Source organism: Chrysochloris asiatica, unplaced genomic scaffold, assembly GCF_000296735.1.
Source record: "Chrysochloris asiatica unplaced genomic scaffold, ChrAsi1.0 scaffold00005, whole genome shotgun sequence".
Lineage (NCBI taxonomy): Eukaryota > Metazoa > Chordata > Mammalia > Afrosoricida > Chrysochloridae > Chrysochloris > Chrysochloris asiatica.
In genome coordinates this window covers 7,897,905-7,916,843 of record NW_006408523.1, presented here as the reverse complement: position 1 = coordinate 7,916,843, position 18,939 = coordinate 7,897,905, and the positions used below count along the sequence as shown (strand labels likewise).

General features: G+C 40.4%; 1 protein-coding gene across 1 annotated transcript in view; it reads left to right on the top strand.

Annotated features, from left to right (window-relative positions):
• The window catches only part of SGCG (sarcoglycan, gamma (35kDa dystrophin-associated glycoprotein)), a 53,215-nt gene that overhangs the window by 22,850 nt on the left and 11,426 nt on the right, over positions 1-18,939 (top strand). Inside the window, exons 3-4 of the mRNA XM_006831956.1 lie at positions 8,805-8,892; positions 17,155-17,274. Of these exons, the coding sequence (XP_006832019.1) occupies positions 8,805-8,892; positions 17,155-17,274 (208 nt within the window). The remainder of the gene's footprint in view (positions 1-8,804; positions 8,893-17,154; positions 17,275-18,939) is intronic.

Here is an 18,939-nt window from a genome sequence, read left to right as displayed (position 1 = left end):
GGTTGGTACCGACTTGATGGCACCTAACAACAACAACAACAATAAACCGATGACTGACTATGATCTAGTAGGGTTCTCCATGCGTAGACTGGAAATCACCATTAAATAATTCTGTGCCTTTAAATGACTCAAGTTTCAAAATTATCTGCATTTACTTCCATGGATTTATTTTTAAAATGCAACAAAACTAAATACAAATATAGTCAAGTAGAGTATTTGTAGAATTCTTGTATTTTTCCTTTTGTGATACTATGAATGTTACAGTAGAGATAGTTTTGCTAGATTATTGATGAGTGCTTTCATCTAAATAAAATGTTAACTATAATTTACAAGTTGTTTGGACCCACTCTTTCATTTTTCTTTCATAATTCTGATTATGAGCAGAGATCCCAGTTTCTCCTCTTTTCAGAACTCTGTACTGTGTAAGGTCCCTAGTGTTGCTGTAACAAAAATACCTCAAATGGGTGGTTTTAAAGAACAGAAATTTATTTCTTCACAATTTAAGAAATGAGACATCGAATTCAGGTCATGGTTCTAGGAAGCAGTCCTTTCTTTTCAGAGTCCAGTGAGTTTCTTCTCATTTCTTGGTGTTCCTTGGAATCTGTCTTCTCCGTGTGTGTGTGTGTGTGTGTGTGTGTGTGTGTGTGTGTTTATGCTGTTCTTTGCATAATATAGAAGTGATTGGGTTCAGGACCCACGCTGTACAGGCATGGTGTCAACTGATGAATTGATTACATTAGATTGCATCATGGGAAGTGATTACATTAAATTGCATCGTAGAAGATGGCTAGATTGCTTTAGGTTACAGGACATTGTATTACTTTACTTGACATCCATAGGTTCGTTGTTTTTTGCCATCAAGTCAATTCCAACTCTTAGCAACTCATGTGACACAGTAGAACTGCCCCATAGAAATGTTCTAGGCTGTTCTCTTTACAGAATCAGATGACGCAGTCTTTCTCCTACAGAGCAGCTTGTTGGTAACTACTTTCGAGTCAGTTCCAACTCATAGCGACCCTAGATAGGGTTTCTGAGGAGTGACTGGTGAGTTTGAACTGCTAGCTCAAACCAACTTTACAGTCCAGTGCCTTATCCTGCAGCACCACACCAGAAGCAACTAGGTGGGTTCCAATTATCAGCCTCTAGATTAGCAGCCAAGCATTTAATGATTGTCCCACTAGACCTCCTTCCACAGCTACACCAAGAAAAGACAAAACCCACTGCCATTGAGTAAGGGGCCCCATAGCATTTCTAAGACTCTAAATCTTTATGGAAGCAGATCTCATCTTTCTCCTGTGGAGCAGCTGGTAGACTTGCAGTGCTGCTGACTTTGTAGTTAGCAGCCCAACTGGGAACCTACTATGCTACCAGGGTTCCTTTTATACATGAATGCAGCCTGCAAAAGCGTAGACGGAATAAGCAAAAAGTGTCAAGTAGTTATTAGGCACTATTGTTACTTCTAAGGAGCTCTGGTAGCGAGCGTAGTGGTTATGAATCAGGCTGCGAGCCGCAAGGTCAGAAGTTCGAAACTACCAGCAGTTCCGCGGGAGAAAGATGAGGCTTTCTGCTCCCATAAAGATTTACAGCCTCAGTAACCCAGTACAGGGTCGCTATGAGTCGGAACCAACTCGACGGCACTTAACAACAACAACAGCAATTGTTACTTCTGGGGAGATCTTAGTTGGGGTAAGAATCAAGTATGTGACCAGGAACCCCTTAGGCTGACCTAAGTCTGAGGGTGATTCTGGGAGCTTACTCATGGAATAGACTTACATTCATCCTGATGGCACTAAAGCAGATGAACCATCCCTGTAATAAAATGACATTGGGAAATCAACTTTGGTATAAAGGAAACGCAGACAATATTAGATTAGAAGAATAGCCTGGTGACTGAAACCAGGTGATTTAATCATAGCGAATTTAATAGGAATTTATGGTTAATATGAAAAAAAAAAAAATGAGTCATTCTTTAGTTACATCCTACCAGACTTTGTCATCTCCAGTATACTGATTTAAGGAGTTCTGTAGGGGAGCTATAGGAGAATTACTAGACTGTTAAATGCAAGATCTGCAGTTAAAAGCCACCAGCTGCACCTTGGAAACCCTATACAGAACCGCTGTGGGTTAGAACTGATTCAATGGCACTTAACAACAACAATGACATATTTATTTTTAAATAATGATAAGGAGCAAAGTAATGTGAAATATTTCAAACAATCACACACAAGTTTCATAATGTTGAATTCATGGAATAGGCCAACCAGTACATAACATTTCGGTAGCATTTGGACTAGTATTCTGTAGTAAAAGAGCTGTGCAGTATTTTGTAACAAATAGCACTTTCTAGAAATGGGAGTCACTGAACTAAACTGTACATTGTAATTTCTGTTGGCACTGATATATTACTTATAAATTTTATTTTCAAAGTTGTATCCAGAAAGCAGTTTTTCATAAAATTGCAGAAAAACATTCACTGATGCATTTGCAAATATTTTCACTCAAGTTTTTCTCCTATCTAGCTGAGCTGAGAGAATGACTTCATCATAAATGTAATTCAACATGGTACACTGGCCTTTAACAACTAATTACTTGGTAACCTTTAAGAACATGAGTTCCAGTCAAGATGGTGATTTGAGATGATGGTCTAAATCCATCCAAGCTGTCCCTGAGCCCAAACACACAGCAGCTGTATCTCACAAAATAAAAAGATTTCATTTAAAAATAGATAACCATGACAGAGAAGAAAATGAACTGAAACACAATGTGCGTGTTAGAACTTCCCATTAAACAATAGTCTATGCCATTCCCAGTCCTGGCAAGAGGTAGAGGCAGATTAAATCTATTGTTCTCGGACTATCAAGAGACCCAAACGGCCTCTGTATGACTGTGTCATTGGTTCCAGTTCATAACAATGACCCTGTGTAGGGTTTCTGAGGAGCAGCTGGTGAGTTTGAACCCCCCACCTTGCTGTTAGCAGTCCAGTGCTTATCCTACATCTCCACACCAGGACTCTCCCAAGACTGAGAGACTCTGAATATTGAATGAAAACAGTAGCAAAGCCTAGACAGTTTGAGAAAAGTGAAGAAAGAAAACTACAGTCACACAGGTGAGGTCGGAAACTAAAATTTAAAATTGCGCAAGGGAAGTATCATCTAAAAAGATAGTCATTTACAGAATCACTTAAAAATAAAAATCCACTGCTATTCAGTTGATCCTGACTCATATCGACCCTATGTAAGTTTCCGCAGCCATCAGTCTTCATAGGAACAGACAGCTTCATCTTTTCCCCAAGGAGCATCTAGTGGGTTTGAACTGCTGAACTTAGGTTTAGCAGTCCAGTTCTTAATGCACTATGTCATCAGGGATCTTTTATAGAATGACAGCAAGGGAAAAATGGATCTTAATTTTTCCACTCATTTCAATTGAATTCTGAATGCCTATACTGGACTTCAGCCATAGGTAATCATTGGGTTACAAAGACTTCCCAAACCTAAAGCTGTCATAAAGTCGAATTGTATGTAAGTCAGAACAGCTAAGTACAGTTTGTGTGTAATCTCAGCTGGTTCATCTTTGTTGTTAAGTGCCTTGGGGTCAGTTCTAACCCTCTATAGGGTTCTGAGGAGGGGCTGGTGGGTTTGAACTGCCAACCTTGTGGTTACCAGTCCAATGCTTATTCTCTAGAACCACGCCAGGACTCCAAATGTTTGTCTTTGCATATTTTATATAGTGCAGCCTGAGTGCTCCTTAGAGGCTGAGATGGCCAAACTTCATCTGTCATACTTTGGACATATTGTCAGGAGGGCCCAGTTGCTGGAGAAGGATATCATGTTTGGTAAGGTGGAGGGTCAGAGAAAAAGAGGAAGACCCCAACGAGATGGATTGGCCAAGTGGCAGCATCGATGGATTCAAGCGTGGCAACAGTAGTGAGGTTGGCCCAGGATCAGGCAGTGTTTCGTTCTGCTGTGAATAAGGTCGCTATGTGTCAATACTGCTTCAATGGCACCTAACAACAACAACACCTTTACGTATATGTTGTTGTTGTTGTTGTTAAGTACAGTAGAGTTGGTTCTGAGTCATACCATTAACACTACTGGATACACAGAAACATCTGTACCATAATAATGCAACAGTAATAATAAAAAGATTTACTGGGGATTGCAAAGTCCTATAGTGCCGTGTCTGACATTGGCAGCATCGATGGACTCAAGCGTGGCAACAGTAGTGAGGTTGGCCCAGGATCACGACCCACACGGAGAGATTAAACCTGAATAGGGGCAATGGGAGGTTAGAAGAAAAAGGAAGACACAAGAAACAAATGAAATAAGTAAAGTTTGGACCAGGTGGGACACAGCACTCTGATGGAGATACTGTGACACAGACCAAGTGCAGCAAGTTTACTTTATACACATAACAAAATAGGTGCTGGACGCAGGGACAGGCGTGCAAGAACATCTGGTGTTATTGATGCATGCAATAAGCAGGACTTTATCAGAAGAAAGTAACTTGTGGTTGCTAGAGAAACAGAGAGCAGCTAGATGCTTGTGCAGACTATATTGAAGGTCATGGCTGTGTACAAGGAAAGACTTTGCAAGTTCCTTGTTCCCTGAGGCAGGCTTTGCAAGTTCCTCAGGGGGCAGCCTGACCTGGGTGCATCCTGAGTTTCTGGACCACAACTGTTTAGTTGCAATCTTTTGTTTAAACTACCCCCAAGTCAGAGACCCTTGGTTCAGTCGCTCCCAACACTATAGTACCCATTTGTTATTATGAACCATTGTATGGGCCTCAAAATTTTAATGTAATAGGCTTTTTGTAACTACAGATTGTATATAAGTCAGCTGTTCATAACCCAGAACTGCCTATACACACTAAGTGCTGTCGAGTTGGTTCTGATTCGGTGACCATGCATAGGGTTTCCAAGGAGCAGCTGATGGCTTTCAAATGCTAACCTTTTGGCTAGCAGCCCAGTGCTTATCCTACAGCCAACACTATAGCCTCATTGTTGTTAAGTGCCATAGAGTCAGTTATGATTCACAGTGACTCTACAGGGTTTCCAAGGAGCAGCTGGTGGGTTTGAACCACTGACCATTTTGGTTCGAAGTCCACTGCTTATCCGACACCACCACACCAGTACTCTGCTATACCCTTGGTGGTGGTGGTATGCCATCGAGGCTGTGAGTGTTTATGGAAACAGAAATCCTCATCTTTTCCCTGCGGAACATCTGGTAGATCCGAACTGCTGACTTTGCAGTTAGCAGCCCAGCTAACTACTCTAAGAGGCACACTACACTAAGAGGCACAGTACCTTTTCTCAAGAAGTGTGTTATCTAGATAAGAAACCATGTGAAAGATGCATAGAAAGGCCATTCACACTGTGTCTTTGGCAGATTCCTAATGGAGTCCACACCCTCTGTACAGAGTCCTCAGTCACCCCTGTGATGGCCTCATATGTGTGCACAAACTGCAACCTACCGTGGTTTAGGAACTACAGCAGTATGCTTGTGCTAAGATAAGAATTGTGTTAAACAGTATGTGGAAAGCCTGAATTTGTGAGCTTGAAGTTAGTCATAAATTCCTTGATTAACCTTTGAATGTCTGTAGGATCCATAGTGGTTTCTCTTCTACCATTTTGCAAATGGGCAATTTGTGCCCTCTTTTGTGAATAATCAGTCTGGTCAGAGATGTATCCATTTTAATGCTCATTTAAAGGAACGGGCATTGATTTTGTTTATGATTTTTTTTTCTTTTTTCTTTTTAGTTTTTATTGTGAATTGAGTGCATTACAGGGCAGATCATCAGTTTTACATTCAACAAATTACACACATGATTATAATCCCCTCCATGTACCATCAGTTAACAGTATTTCTCTCTATTAATTTTAGCTCTTTTTTCTTTTAAAAAAAAACAAAACACTTAGTCATGTATAGTAATTTAAAACACCAAAGAGAACATGCTGCAAGTCTGTCTCCTGGCTGCCAGCTCTTAGTCCCTCCCTTCCCATGAATCTAGAGCCCTCAGCTGCTCCCTCTCTCCATGTCCCCATCTCTGCCTCCATCTCTGGTGTCACTGCTTCTCTGAATAGGGTCCCGCATTCCACTTGTGCTCTTCTCCCTTGATGGTCCTAGGGTCCTCTGTTTCTGGACTGTAAGATTTACTACTCCCTGATTTTTGTTACAAAACTTCTACCTTTACTGTTGTGACAGTTGCAGTTAGTCATTATAACAATTACTCATTATTGAATCATAAGAATCTTATTCCCATCTCTTTTACCAGACCCATCTAGACAAGATGAAAACTATTCAGTGGGGATTCTATCTTCCCCTGCACACTTTTAAAGTAACTCCCTCTTGAAAACTTGTAAGCCAGTCACTTCATGCCTTTATCGACCCCTCATTTTGGGTAGCCAATGTCTAAGTTGCCTGTCCCTATCTACCCTGTATACAGAGGGGATAGCATTGATACTTGATGTGAAGATTCACTCCTTCCCTCTCTGTTGGTATTTTGAACTACTACATCCATGAGTACAGGTCAAGTTCATCAAATTGTAGCAATTTACCCTAATTTCCTTTATCAAAAAATATTTTTTGTTATTTTTTAAAAATTTTATCTTCCTCTAGTTGAGTTCTGATTATCAAGACATAAAAGCTAAGTCAAATGGGTACTATCTACAAGTTTGGGTGTTCTTGTGCCTCTCCTCTCACTTTGTATCAGCTGGATGCTTCACTCTCAGCTCTAGCCCTCTGTGGCTATGTCCTTGTCCATGGGCTCAGGTGTCCCCAGGTTATGACTGAGTTTTACAAACACAATTAGCGTTGCTAACCATTCACAAATGAATCATAGAATCCTGTCAGTGCTGTCTCCCACTTTCTCTTACCCAAACCCAGCAAAGCAAAAATGTCATTTTACAACAACAACATTTAGATGAGAAGGAATTCTGGTAGCATACTGTGTTACAAGTCAGGCTATTTAATTTGAATCTGCCAGCCCCTCTGAGGGAGAAAGATGAGGCTTTCTGCTCCATAGAGATTTATAGCCTTGGAAACACTATACAGGGTTGCCGTGAGTCAGAACTGACTTGGTGACACACAGACACAAACATCACATGGTTAGAAGATCAGGAGCTCTGGTAGCATGGTTAGCAGGTTACAAGTTGGACTGCTAACCACAAGGTCAGCAGCTGAAATTGATGAGTCACTCCATGGCACATAACCACCACCACCACCACCGTGGCTGGAAGAAACATTAAATAATACTACACCGCAATAATGAACAAGAACATGATGTATTTTGGGCAACATTCTGTATGCTTTATGCACTTGAAAAGTATTTCTATTCTTCTGTGATTGGTGGAGAGTTCTATCAATAGCAATTTGATCAAGTTGATTGATACATTGTTCAAGTGTTCTGTGTCTCAGGTGACTTTCTCTCTACTTATATAATCAATTATTGAAAGAAGGGTGTTGAAATCTCTGCTATAATGTGGATATCTTCATCTCTTCCTTGCAATTCTACCAGTTTTTGCTTTGTAAATTTTGAAGCTTTCACATCAGGTACATAAATCCTTAAGTCCAGTCAGTTCTGACTCATAGCAACCCTGTATAGGGTTTCAGAGGAACGGCTGGTTAGTTTAAACCATTGACCTTGCAGCTCATACTGACCTTGTGATCCAGTACATACCCTACAGCACTGCAACCGGAGTCCATAAATACTTAGCTACATAAATGTTGATGAATTTACAGCCATTACCATCTGAAATATCTTTATCTATATCTAAAATTGTAATCTCTTTATTCTGAAATCTACTCTGCCTGGTATTAATATAGCTACTCCAACTTTCTTTTAATTTGTGTTAGTATGTTGTTGTTAGTTTCCATCAAGTTGGTACTGACTCATAGAACCCCTATGCACAACAGAATGAGAAACTGTCCCATCCTGTACCAACGTCAAGGTCATTACTACGCTGAAGCCCTTTGCTGTTGCCACTGTGTCAGTCCATCTCCTTGTGGGGGAGGGGAGGTCTTCCTCTTTTTCACTTGGTGCTGGTGGTGGTGGTGTGCCGTGGAGTCGGTGTCAACTCATAGCAACCCTATATAGGGTTTCCAAGGCTGTAAATCTTTACTGGAGCAGAAAGCCTCATCTTTCTCCCATGGAACAGCTGTCAAAGATTCACTGATGATATACCCAGATCAGAGGCAAGAAAATGTTGTAAGAAAGTCTTATCTAGAGCCACTGTTGGCCAGAACCACAAAGGCTTATCCCAAGAGACAAGTTTTCAATGTGGTATTTCCTGTAGAAGAGTTAACCTTTCAGATTTATCTTAAGATATGTTATACCCTGGACACAAATTACATAATTGAAATTTCAATTTTTTTAAAACAAAATATATTAATTAAAACGTAAGTGAACCTAACTACTCAGAAAAGGAAGGTGACGATGGTTTCTAACCTTGAAGAATGGCATCATTGTCACCCAACTGGTGTGTGTTTTGCTGTGGATGTTCTCAAAACAAAAACAATAAAATAATTTTTTTTTAAAAGCTCAATTTTAATTAGATTTTCACGTTGAGAACTGACTCGGTAAATTGAAATCCATGTGCACAAGGGCTCTAGATCTATGGGATGATTCTACTTTCAAATGTTCACTCTGTTAGCGTAGCGTTATCCAGAAGTTTTTATAATTTTAGGTACAAGTGTATAGGGTCACACGTTCTGTGACTATGGAGAAAAATTATTTCTAAAAATCCTAAGTCCGTGTACAAATCGAAAGTCTCATGTATTCGGCTAACGTTATCGATCATTTTGCATTAGGATTCCTCGCTGCTTCTGCAATCAGCTCATAATGTGACCGTGAACGCCCGCAACTCTGATGGAGAAGTCACAGGCAGATTAAAAGTGGGTGAGTCATATTTAATCGGACTGCTTTCCAGGTGCGTGTTCCTCAACTGGTGCTTCAGGAAAGCATTTTGTCTTGCTGCTAAATAAGTCACAGTGAGACTTTTATGAACAAGAAAAGAAGGGATTTTCTAAATACCATACTCTGTTATTTCAGAGACTAGTTGTCACCACGGCAGACAATCTGGTATGTTTCAGGTAAAGTTTTTTGGGTTCCAAGACCAACAGGACCATTCCAGTCAGCACAAAAAGTACAATGTGTATTGCAAGGATGCAAGGGAAACTCACAGAGAGTAAAGGAAAGGAACCGAAGTGGAGTTAGCCTCAAGAGAGCAAAGACCAGGGGCTGGGAGCCAAAAGTGCACACTGGCTCTCATTCTGTCTCCTTCTCTCCCTTTTGTCTCTCACTCTCATCCTCTCTTCCCACATACTCCTCCTTCCCCTGCAGTGGATCGTTCCCCTGTTCACTTATGCAGGTTGTGGCTGCATCTCTTGTGATTCTACTTGATCTGCTTGGTCTCAGTGTTCTTCACCTGTTGCCTAGAGTTCCCAACATCAATAACGCTCACCTTCAATTTGACAAATTCTAAATTCCCAACAAAGATATCTAAGTAGTTCTACTGGTGGTTTCAATGAGTTGCCCTGAGGCCAGCTATAGACACGCCCTCCAATCAGCTATAGACACACCCTCCAATCAGCTATAGACACGCCCCCCAATCAGCTATAGACACGCCCTCCAATCAGCTATGGCCACATGACACCTAGCAGGTGCCCAGCTGAAGTGTCATAAACATGTCTTGTACGGAAGGAAGATTACAGAGAGAATAGAGATGAAATCAACAAAGCAACAAACTAGCTGATTCAATGAATCTGTATATATCCTCTACAGAGTCAAAGGTCTAATAGATTTGCTAAATTTAAGGAGATTGGGTGGCCCGTTCTGATCATTAAAAGGATGAGGCTTTCTGCTTCCATAAAGATTTATAGCCTCAGAAAGCCTATTGAGAGTCCACTCTGACTTGGAATTGACTCCATGGCACTGCATTTTTATGTTGTTTTTTGGTTCTGATGATGACAGAACAGATCACAGTTACTCTGCCTGTATTTTTTAATGGATGTTAAAAAAGAAAAAGAAAAAGAAAAAAAAACACAGAATAATGTTACATTTGAAACCACAGCTCTGTTTAACCTGAGGATCCCATTTTATTATAGTAACACAAGATACTAGATGTCCTATGTTCCCCTTCATAATGTACTGCAAAAATCCAGTTGTATTTCTTTTTGGCTTAGAAGCTTTGTGTGATCGAGTACAATGACATTCTCAGGACATTTAGAGATGAACCTTAATGTACCCAAAACAAATAAAATTTCTTAATGAATTATATAGTACTTATCTTTTCAATACTTTCTTAAAATGTTCATTATACCTTTTACATGTTTGTGTTTTTGTCCTTTTTTTGTCCTTTTTTGCTACTTATCTGACATTTACTGAGTGTCTCTGCCTTGTTACTACAATACGTATGTTAGCTTCCTGTACTGTAGAGATGTGTGTGTTGCTATGATGCTGGAAGCCACACCAGTAGTATTTCAAATCTCAGCAGGATCACCCATAGTAGACCGGTTTCAATGGAGTTCCCAGACTAAGAGTAAAAAGAAAGACCTGGCAACCCACTTCTGCACATTAGCCAGTGAAAACCTTATGGAGTCCTGGAGTGGCGCTCTAGGTTAATGTGCAGGCCTGCAAGGCTGGTTTGAACTGCAAGGTTGACGGTTCAAGCTCACCAGGCACTCCTTGCGAACCCTATACAGGGTTGCTATGAATCGGAAATGATTCAGCGGCACTTAACAACAACAACAGCCAGTAAACCTTTGTGAGATCTAATGCTAGAAGATTAGTCACTCAGGTTGGTAATCACATAAAATGGGACTGTGGAAGAGTTGCCTTTTCAAGGTAGAATTGGCCTTCATGGCACAGATGAAAGTCCTTCACTTGCTGAGGTCGCACAACCTCAACATGAGAAGCATCCACTGCCAGTGTTCATTAGTGATTAGAACATGAAATGTATGAAGTATATGACTCAAGGAAAATCAATAGTTGTCAAAAGTGAAATTGAATGTTTGAAGGTGCTAGCTTAGATGTGGTTGTTGATATCTAAGTTGAAACTGACTTGATGACTCTTAACAACAATGTAAGTGACCCTGGCATTGTTATCAGCTGCCATCCAGCCAACACCCACTCACCTCATGGCGGCCTCACATAGAACAGAAGGAAACCTTCTCCTCCAGTCATGCACCATCTTTCTGATCTTTAGTATCTTTAAGTGTGTTTCTGGCAAAACTTATATGAATATTAATAAAATTGCTGTTGTTGTTAAGTGCTGTTGAGTCAGTTCCGACTCATAGAGACCTTATATAGGGTTTCCGAGGAGTAGCTGGTAGATTTGAATCACTGACCTTGTGGTTAGCAGTCCAGTGCTTGTCTGCCGTTGAGTTGGCTCCAATTCATACATAACTATGTAGTTTCCAAGGAGCTGCTGGTGGTGGGTTTGAACTGCCAACCTTATTGTTAGCAGTCCAGTGCTTATCCTATACCACAACACCAGGAGTCCAGCATAGGTATTAGTGAGTGGAAATGGACGGGTATTGGTCATTTTGAGTATGATGATCATATAGTCAGTCTCCTGAGCCAGGAATGACAAATTGAGGAATAGCACTAGGTGAATGGTCAAAAGAACATGTCAGGATGTATTCTAGAGCTCAAGCTGTCAGCAGTAGGGTATGTTCATACACCCAGGAGGAAGACCTTGTACAGCATAGATCGCAGTAAAGCTGCTTACCCGAATTGTTTGGCTCTGGTAGTGTAGTGGTTACGAATCTGGCTGCTAACCTCAAGGTTGTCGGCAGTACAAAACTACCAGCTGTTCCATGGGAGAAAGATGAGGCTTTCTGCTCCCGTAAAGATTTACAGCCTCAGAAACCCTATATAGGGTCATTATGAGTCAGAACTGACTCCACGGCACACAAAAACAAGTGTGTAGAAAATGTATGTTGATGCTGTATTGTACAGTTTGTGATATATGCCATTGTTGTTGTTGTTAAGTGCCATTGAGTCTGTTCTAACTCATAACGACCCTGTGTAGGGTTTCCAAGGAATGGCTGCTTAGCTTGAACCACTGACCGTGTGGTTCAAACCGAACTTGCAGCCCAGCGCACATTAACAACCCACAGTACCACACAAGGACTCCATGAAGTGTGCAAAAGCATGACAGAAAAATTGGAAATACTGTGAGAATGATCAAAATGGGTATCATTTAATCCGTCGAGTGTGTGGTTAGATCATTATTGGCAGATTGTATACTCCACATTTGCAGCTTTATGAACAAATACACAAAGCTTTTGATGACCACTTAGCAAGTATTTGTGAATCCTTAGATTTGAGAATCTGTGTGCATATGTTGCCTTTGAAAAATAACATTTAATGTTGTGCTGTAGGTTAAACACTGGGCTGCTAACCACAAGGTCGGCAGTTCAAACCTACCAAGCTGGTCCATGGTTGGTGGTTCAAACCTACCAGCCATTCCTCGGAAACCCTATATAAGGTCTCTATGAGTAGGGTTTCTATTCCCATAAAGATTTACAGCCTTGGGAATCCTATGAAGGGTCAATATGAGGCAAAATTGACTCAACAGCACCTAACAACAACAAGGAAGACCAATATATGCCACTATTACTAACATATATATATATGCTCCAGCCAAAACCTAAAAGCCAAAGTTGAAGAAAGCAGTTTTGATGAATTACTGCCATTTGAAATTGATCAAACATGCAACCAAGATTGCATTGATGATTGCTGGTGATAGGAATGCAGATGCTGGATAGAAAGAAGGATCAATTGTTGGAGAAAACAACCCTGGTGATAGACTAGGGCCAGGGTCCCTGACTGCTTGGTCCCCCATTGCCCCATTGTTTAGCCTGGTGCTGGCCATATGGAAGCCTTAAATAAATACATGCTGAATGAATGGGTGAGTGAGTGAATGATTGTTTAGGCTAAGGCACCAGCCTAAATTGGATAAGAGTCCAAGAGATAAGATGAAGCAAGGTGGTCCAACTAAGGTGGTCTACAGTCAAACTCTTTCAAAGTACAGGTCTAGGTCACGTCCTTGAGGGACTTTGACCAGGGTAACTAAATACCAATGGCAAGCATAGAAACTCAAGGAGGGGATGGTGAGTGGGAAGGACAGCTAAGATTTAGTAATCAATGTTAGGCAGAATTGCAGTGGAATAGGTCAGGAATGAAGAAATGGAGGTTCATTCAACGCAATTGCTGTGAATAGCATTGGAGTCTTTGCAAGTCTTACACCTTAAAAAGCCCAGTTGTTGTCAAGTCAAACCCATGTGTGTCCAGTGGAACTGTGATTCTTGGCGTTTTCAGTGGCTGATTTTTTTGGAAGTAGATTTCCAGGACTTCCTTCTGAGATGCCATAGGTTAGTGAGTTTATGAGTCATAGATGTAACTGATTGGCCTAAAGACTAGAGACAGGTCAAATGGGAAAGTTAGTTAATACTAGGCTTACGGACTAAGTTATACAAAATCAAACCTGGAAGTCGTAAAGCAAAGACTTAACCACAGCTTAGTGATTACAGTGTAGCACCGTTCTCTAAGATACCATATTTGTAGCAGTAGAATCATTCTTTCCTATTTTAAAGGACTTTGTGACTGTATTTAGGGCAAAAGACAGTATTTTAAATTAAAGACATAATAAGGGGAGAAAAAAGGTTATTAATGAGGCATACTGTGTGAAAAGAAAAACATGATGGCATTTTCACTAGAAAAACCCTTAAACCAGTTTTGCAAACTTAATTCATTGGATGTGAACACTATTAATCATTGCTTCTTTATTTGCAGCAAAGATTTTCATTAAAAATTGTATTCTACTGGGTACCTCTTTTCTTATCACTAAGGTAGAATTTGAATTTTGTTTCTTAAAGATTTCTGCTGCAGAAGGTGATTGCTTTCAGCTCTAACTGATGTCCAACTAGTTAATGAAAACCACTGGAATATTATAGAAGCCAGGAGATGAATTATAAATGGGATAATTTTTTAAAGGTGTTTATTATGAATAGAGTGAAAGTTTACAGGGCAGATCATCCGTTTTATATTCAACAAATCATACACCTTGTTTCATTACAATGATTATAATCTCCTCCATGTACCATCAGTTAACACTATTTCTCTCTATTCACTTTTTTTTCTCATACACTCAGGCATATATAATAATTTACACCACCAAAGGGCACATTCTGCAAGTCTGTCTCCTGGCCACCAGCTCTTAGTGCCTTCAGTAAAATTTTGCTGAAGATCATTTTTAAATGATTACAGCAGTCCATCAGCAGAGAACTGCCAGAAATTCAAGCTGATTCACATGAGACAGTAGGATGAGGGATAACTATACAAAGTCATTCAACTGTGTGGATCATAACAAATTATATATACAATTGTGAAGGATGGGAATTCCAGAACACTTAACTGTGTTCATGCAGAACCTGTATATAAACCAAGAGGCAATTGTTCAAACAGAACAGGGGTTTAAAACATGGTTTGAAAGCAGAGAAGTTGTGTGTCAGGATTGTATTTTTTCACCATACTCATTCAATCTGCATATTGAGCAAATAATCTGAGAAACTGGACTATATGAAGAAGAATGCATCAGGATTGGAAGAATACTCATTAATATCCTGCAATATGCAAATGACATAGCTTTGCTTGCTGAAAGTTAAGAAGACTCGAAGCATTGGCTGAGGAAGACCAAAGCCTTCCACACGGATTACACTTCAGTGTAAAGAAAGTAAAATTCCTCACAAATGGACCAATAAATAGCAGGATAAATGAGGAACAGGTTGAAGGTGTCAAGATTTCATTGTACTTGGATCCACAGTTAAGGTTCATGGAAGCAGCAAAGGACAAAACCTTCATTCAATTCACAACACAAAGTTAAACAGAAGAAAACAAAGGACATATTGCATTGGGTAAATCTGCTACAAAAGTGTTAAAAAGCCAAGATGGAAATTTGAGGACCAAGATGTCTGTGATCCAAGCCATAGTATTTTCAGTCACCTCATATACGTGTGAAAACTGTTCAGTGAATAAGGAAGACCAAAGAAGAATTTGAATTCTGATGTTGTCAAAGAATATTGAATATACCATGGACATGCAGAACAATAAACAAATCTGTCTTGGAAGAAGTCAGCCAGAATGTTCGTTAGAAGCAAGGATGGCGAGACTTTGTCTCATGTACTTTGGATGTGATTTCAGGAGGGACCAGTTCCTGGAGAAGGACATTATACTTGGTAATGTAGAGTCAGGAGAAAAGGGGAAGACCGTCAAAGAAATGTATAGTCACAGTGGCCACAACAATGGTCTCAAGCATAGGAATTGGTTTTGAGGATGGCGCAGGACTAGGCAGTGTTTTGTTCTGTTGCACAGAGGGTTGCTGTGAATGAGAGCCAACTCAAAAGAACCCAACAGCAACAACATATACCTAGATGTAGACTTGCTTGGTCATATGGTTGTTATTGTTGTTAAGTGCCGTCGAGTCGATTCCGACCTATAGCAACCCTGTATAGGGTTTCCAAGGAGCATCTGGTGAACTTGAACCACTGACCTTGCAGTTCAAACAGCTTTGCAATCTGGCACATTAACCCACAGCGCCACACCGGACTCCATTGGTCATACAGTAACTCTTTAATATTTTGAAGTACTGACAAACTGTTTCCCAAAATGGCTGCAAACAAAATGGCCACCCCATTTTACATTCCCTCCAACAATGTATGAGAGTTACAACTTCTCTACATCTTCAACAACACTAATGTCTGTCTTTTTTACAGCCATTCTGGTGGTGTGAAGTGGTGCTTCAAACTCACCAGTCACTCCTTGGAAGCCCTATACAGGGTTGCTATGAGTCAGAACAGACTCCACGGCTCATAACAATAACAACAACAACAACAACAGACACCTTGGAAGAAATTCCTGGTGATCTACCTTTAAAAAACCAGCCACTGCTGGCACACAGTTCTACTCAGACACACGTAGGTCATCATGAGTTGGACTCGACTAGACGGCAGATGGTGTGTGTGTGTGTGTGTGTGTGTGTATGATGCAAACATGTACAGGGCTGAGTGAGAATCCCCACAAGGGACTCACAGTCAGGATGGTCATACTAAGAGGGACAATTCACGTGTCCCCAAGAAAGGGAGAAAGAGACATTTCAGGTGGAAGAAATTGAGAAAAGACACAGAGGTGAATACATTTCCTTCTTTATTTTAAAAATATATAGGTATTTAGTGTTGGTTGTTGTTGTTGTTAATGCCATCCTTTCCGACTCACAGTGATCCTGTATAGGGTTTCCGAGGAGTGGCTAGTGGATTTGAACTACTGACCTTGTGGTTTAAACTGACGTTGCAACTGAGTGTTTAATATGTTTTCCACTTGAGAAGACGCTGTACTGTTCTCTGAGTGATAAAAAGCCCATAATCACAGGGAAAATCACCAGTTTAACAATACCCCATTTTCACATGACACAACCACGTTGTGAAAGAAGCTAGTTACAAAAGACCATGTAGTGTGTGATTTCACTGATGGGGAATGTCCCGAGTAGGCAACTGTGTTGAGACTGAACAAAGATGCATGGTTGTCTAAGACTGGAGGGCTGAGGAAAAATGGGAAGAGACTGCTATTGGAATTCTTTGTGTGGGGATGACAATATTTCAGACTTGACTGTGGTGAAAGTGGGAGTCCTGGTGTGGTGCTGCGGATGAATGCACTGGACTGCAATGTTGGTTTGAACCACAAGGTCGACGGTTCAAGCTCACCAGCTGCTCTTTGGAAACCCCATACAGGGTCACTGTCATTCGGAACTGACTCGACGGCGCTTAATAACAACAATATTTGAGATGGAGCCCTGCTGTGGCACTCTAGGATAAACACTGGACTGCCAACAGCAAGGTCGGTGGTTCAAACCTACCAGTCACTCCTCAGAAAATCCTATGCAGTATTGCTATCAGTCAGAACTGACTCAATGTCACTTAACAACATATCTGAAATAGATTAATTTTAATAATATATCTAAGTTTAGAATTTAATCAGAGGATCAAAAAAATAATTGTAGCAAATCCTAAATGTTCAGCAACTTGGCATTGTTAGGTGACATAACTTCAACACTGCATATAGTAAAGTCTTTATAATGAACTGTTTCAATTAACCCCTCAGGTCCCAAAATGGTGGAAGTTCAGAGCCAGCAGTTCCAGATCAACTCCAAGGATGGCAAGCCACTGTTTACGGTTGATGAAAAGGAAGTTGTTGTTGGTACAGATAAACTCCGAGTAACTGGTATGTAACACCAAATCAAAAAAGTAACATCTCATAGAGTAAAAATGTATCCATGCCAGGATAAGACTGGACCACTAACCACAAGGTCGGCAGTTCAAACCCACTGCCAGTTTTCTCTACCACCTTCCAGCCAAAAAAATAAAACTAGTTTGAATTTGTTGACTTTTCTATTGAGATTCTTGGAGACATTTCAAAAGAAGGAAATCTTTCTCCTATTGCTTCCTCCTTCCTCCCACCATCTGTTTTCAGTTGGCATAACCCAAAAATTTATCACGTGCTCTTCTATCAGTATGCAATTCAAATGTCCAATTCCCATGTGACTTTTTGCATAAAAGTGTTCTTATAAGTTCATTTTGTTCCCATTATGTCAGGTGAGTGCATTCCCTACGTTTTTATAAAACCTTTGTTCTCTTTGAGTGAAAAATCAGATAGAATTCCAGATGTCTCGTTTTTAGGTATGAAAAGAAATGTTATAGAAGAAAGAAAAAAAAAAAGGAAATTTTCAGAACATACTCCAAATCCATCTGCTGAGCTTCGATAAAGACTAGATGACATGAAGAGTCAGACACTTGTCAAAGCCATTCCTGCACTTTCTATGCCATTCTGAAAATCCATCATTAACGTTATCCTTTCCCCCAAGCAGCCCCAAATGAAATAAATTTAAAGAAAAGTGTTCTCCAATGTAGGAAGTCAAAGTTTTATAAGAGGAAACTCAACAAAACCAATTGTAAAGGCGATAACCTAATCTAGATACTGAGGCGGCAGTATCCCTGGTATTCCTACTAAAAGGCACTCCTGGGGTGTTGGTGCAGGATAAAGCGCTGGACCGCAAGGTCAGTTTGCACCACAAGGTTAGCAGTTCAAACTCAACAGCCACTCCTGGGAAACCATATACAGGGTCACTATGAGTCAGAACTGACTCAACAGCACTTAACAACAGGGCAACAAGAACTTCAGGAAAAATAGTTTGACAAAAGCAAAGATTGTTTCAAACCCAAGCCATTCTGTCCAGGTTGACAGTAAAGTGAACTTCCATCTTTTCTAGCACACATGTCAACACTAACCTGGTAAATAGTCATGTGCTTCTCTTTCTTACTATGTCTTTGTGGGAGGCACAGATGTCTTCCAAACCCCTCCTAATCACCAGTGAAGGTAACTAGAGCACTTGTACCTCCATCTCTAATGATTAGACTCACATTACTTTGTTTAGATCTTGTCCCTTGTCACCCTACCATGACACTCACACGGAGTTCTTATTTTTGGGGTCACTGTGAGCAGTAGATGAATTGTACACAATTGAATAATTGTACAATGTACAGTAAATATGATCCATTTTTACTATTTCTAAATCTTAGTGATTTACCATATTATTACACTATAGTACCCACAATTATATATGTATATATGTTGTTGGTGTTGTTATGTGCCGTAGAGTCAGTTGTAACTTATAGCGACCCTGTAGTTTCAAACTGCTGACCTTGAGGTTGGAAGCCCGACTCGTAACCACTACGCTACCAGAGCTCTCTCTCTCTCTCCTTTATATATATATAAAAGGAGCTCTGGTGGCGTAGTTACAAATCGGGCTGTGAACTGCAAGGTCAGTAGTTCGAAACTACCAGCTGTTCCACGGGAGAAAGATGAGGCTTTCTGCTCCCGTAAAGATTT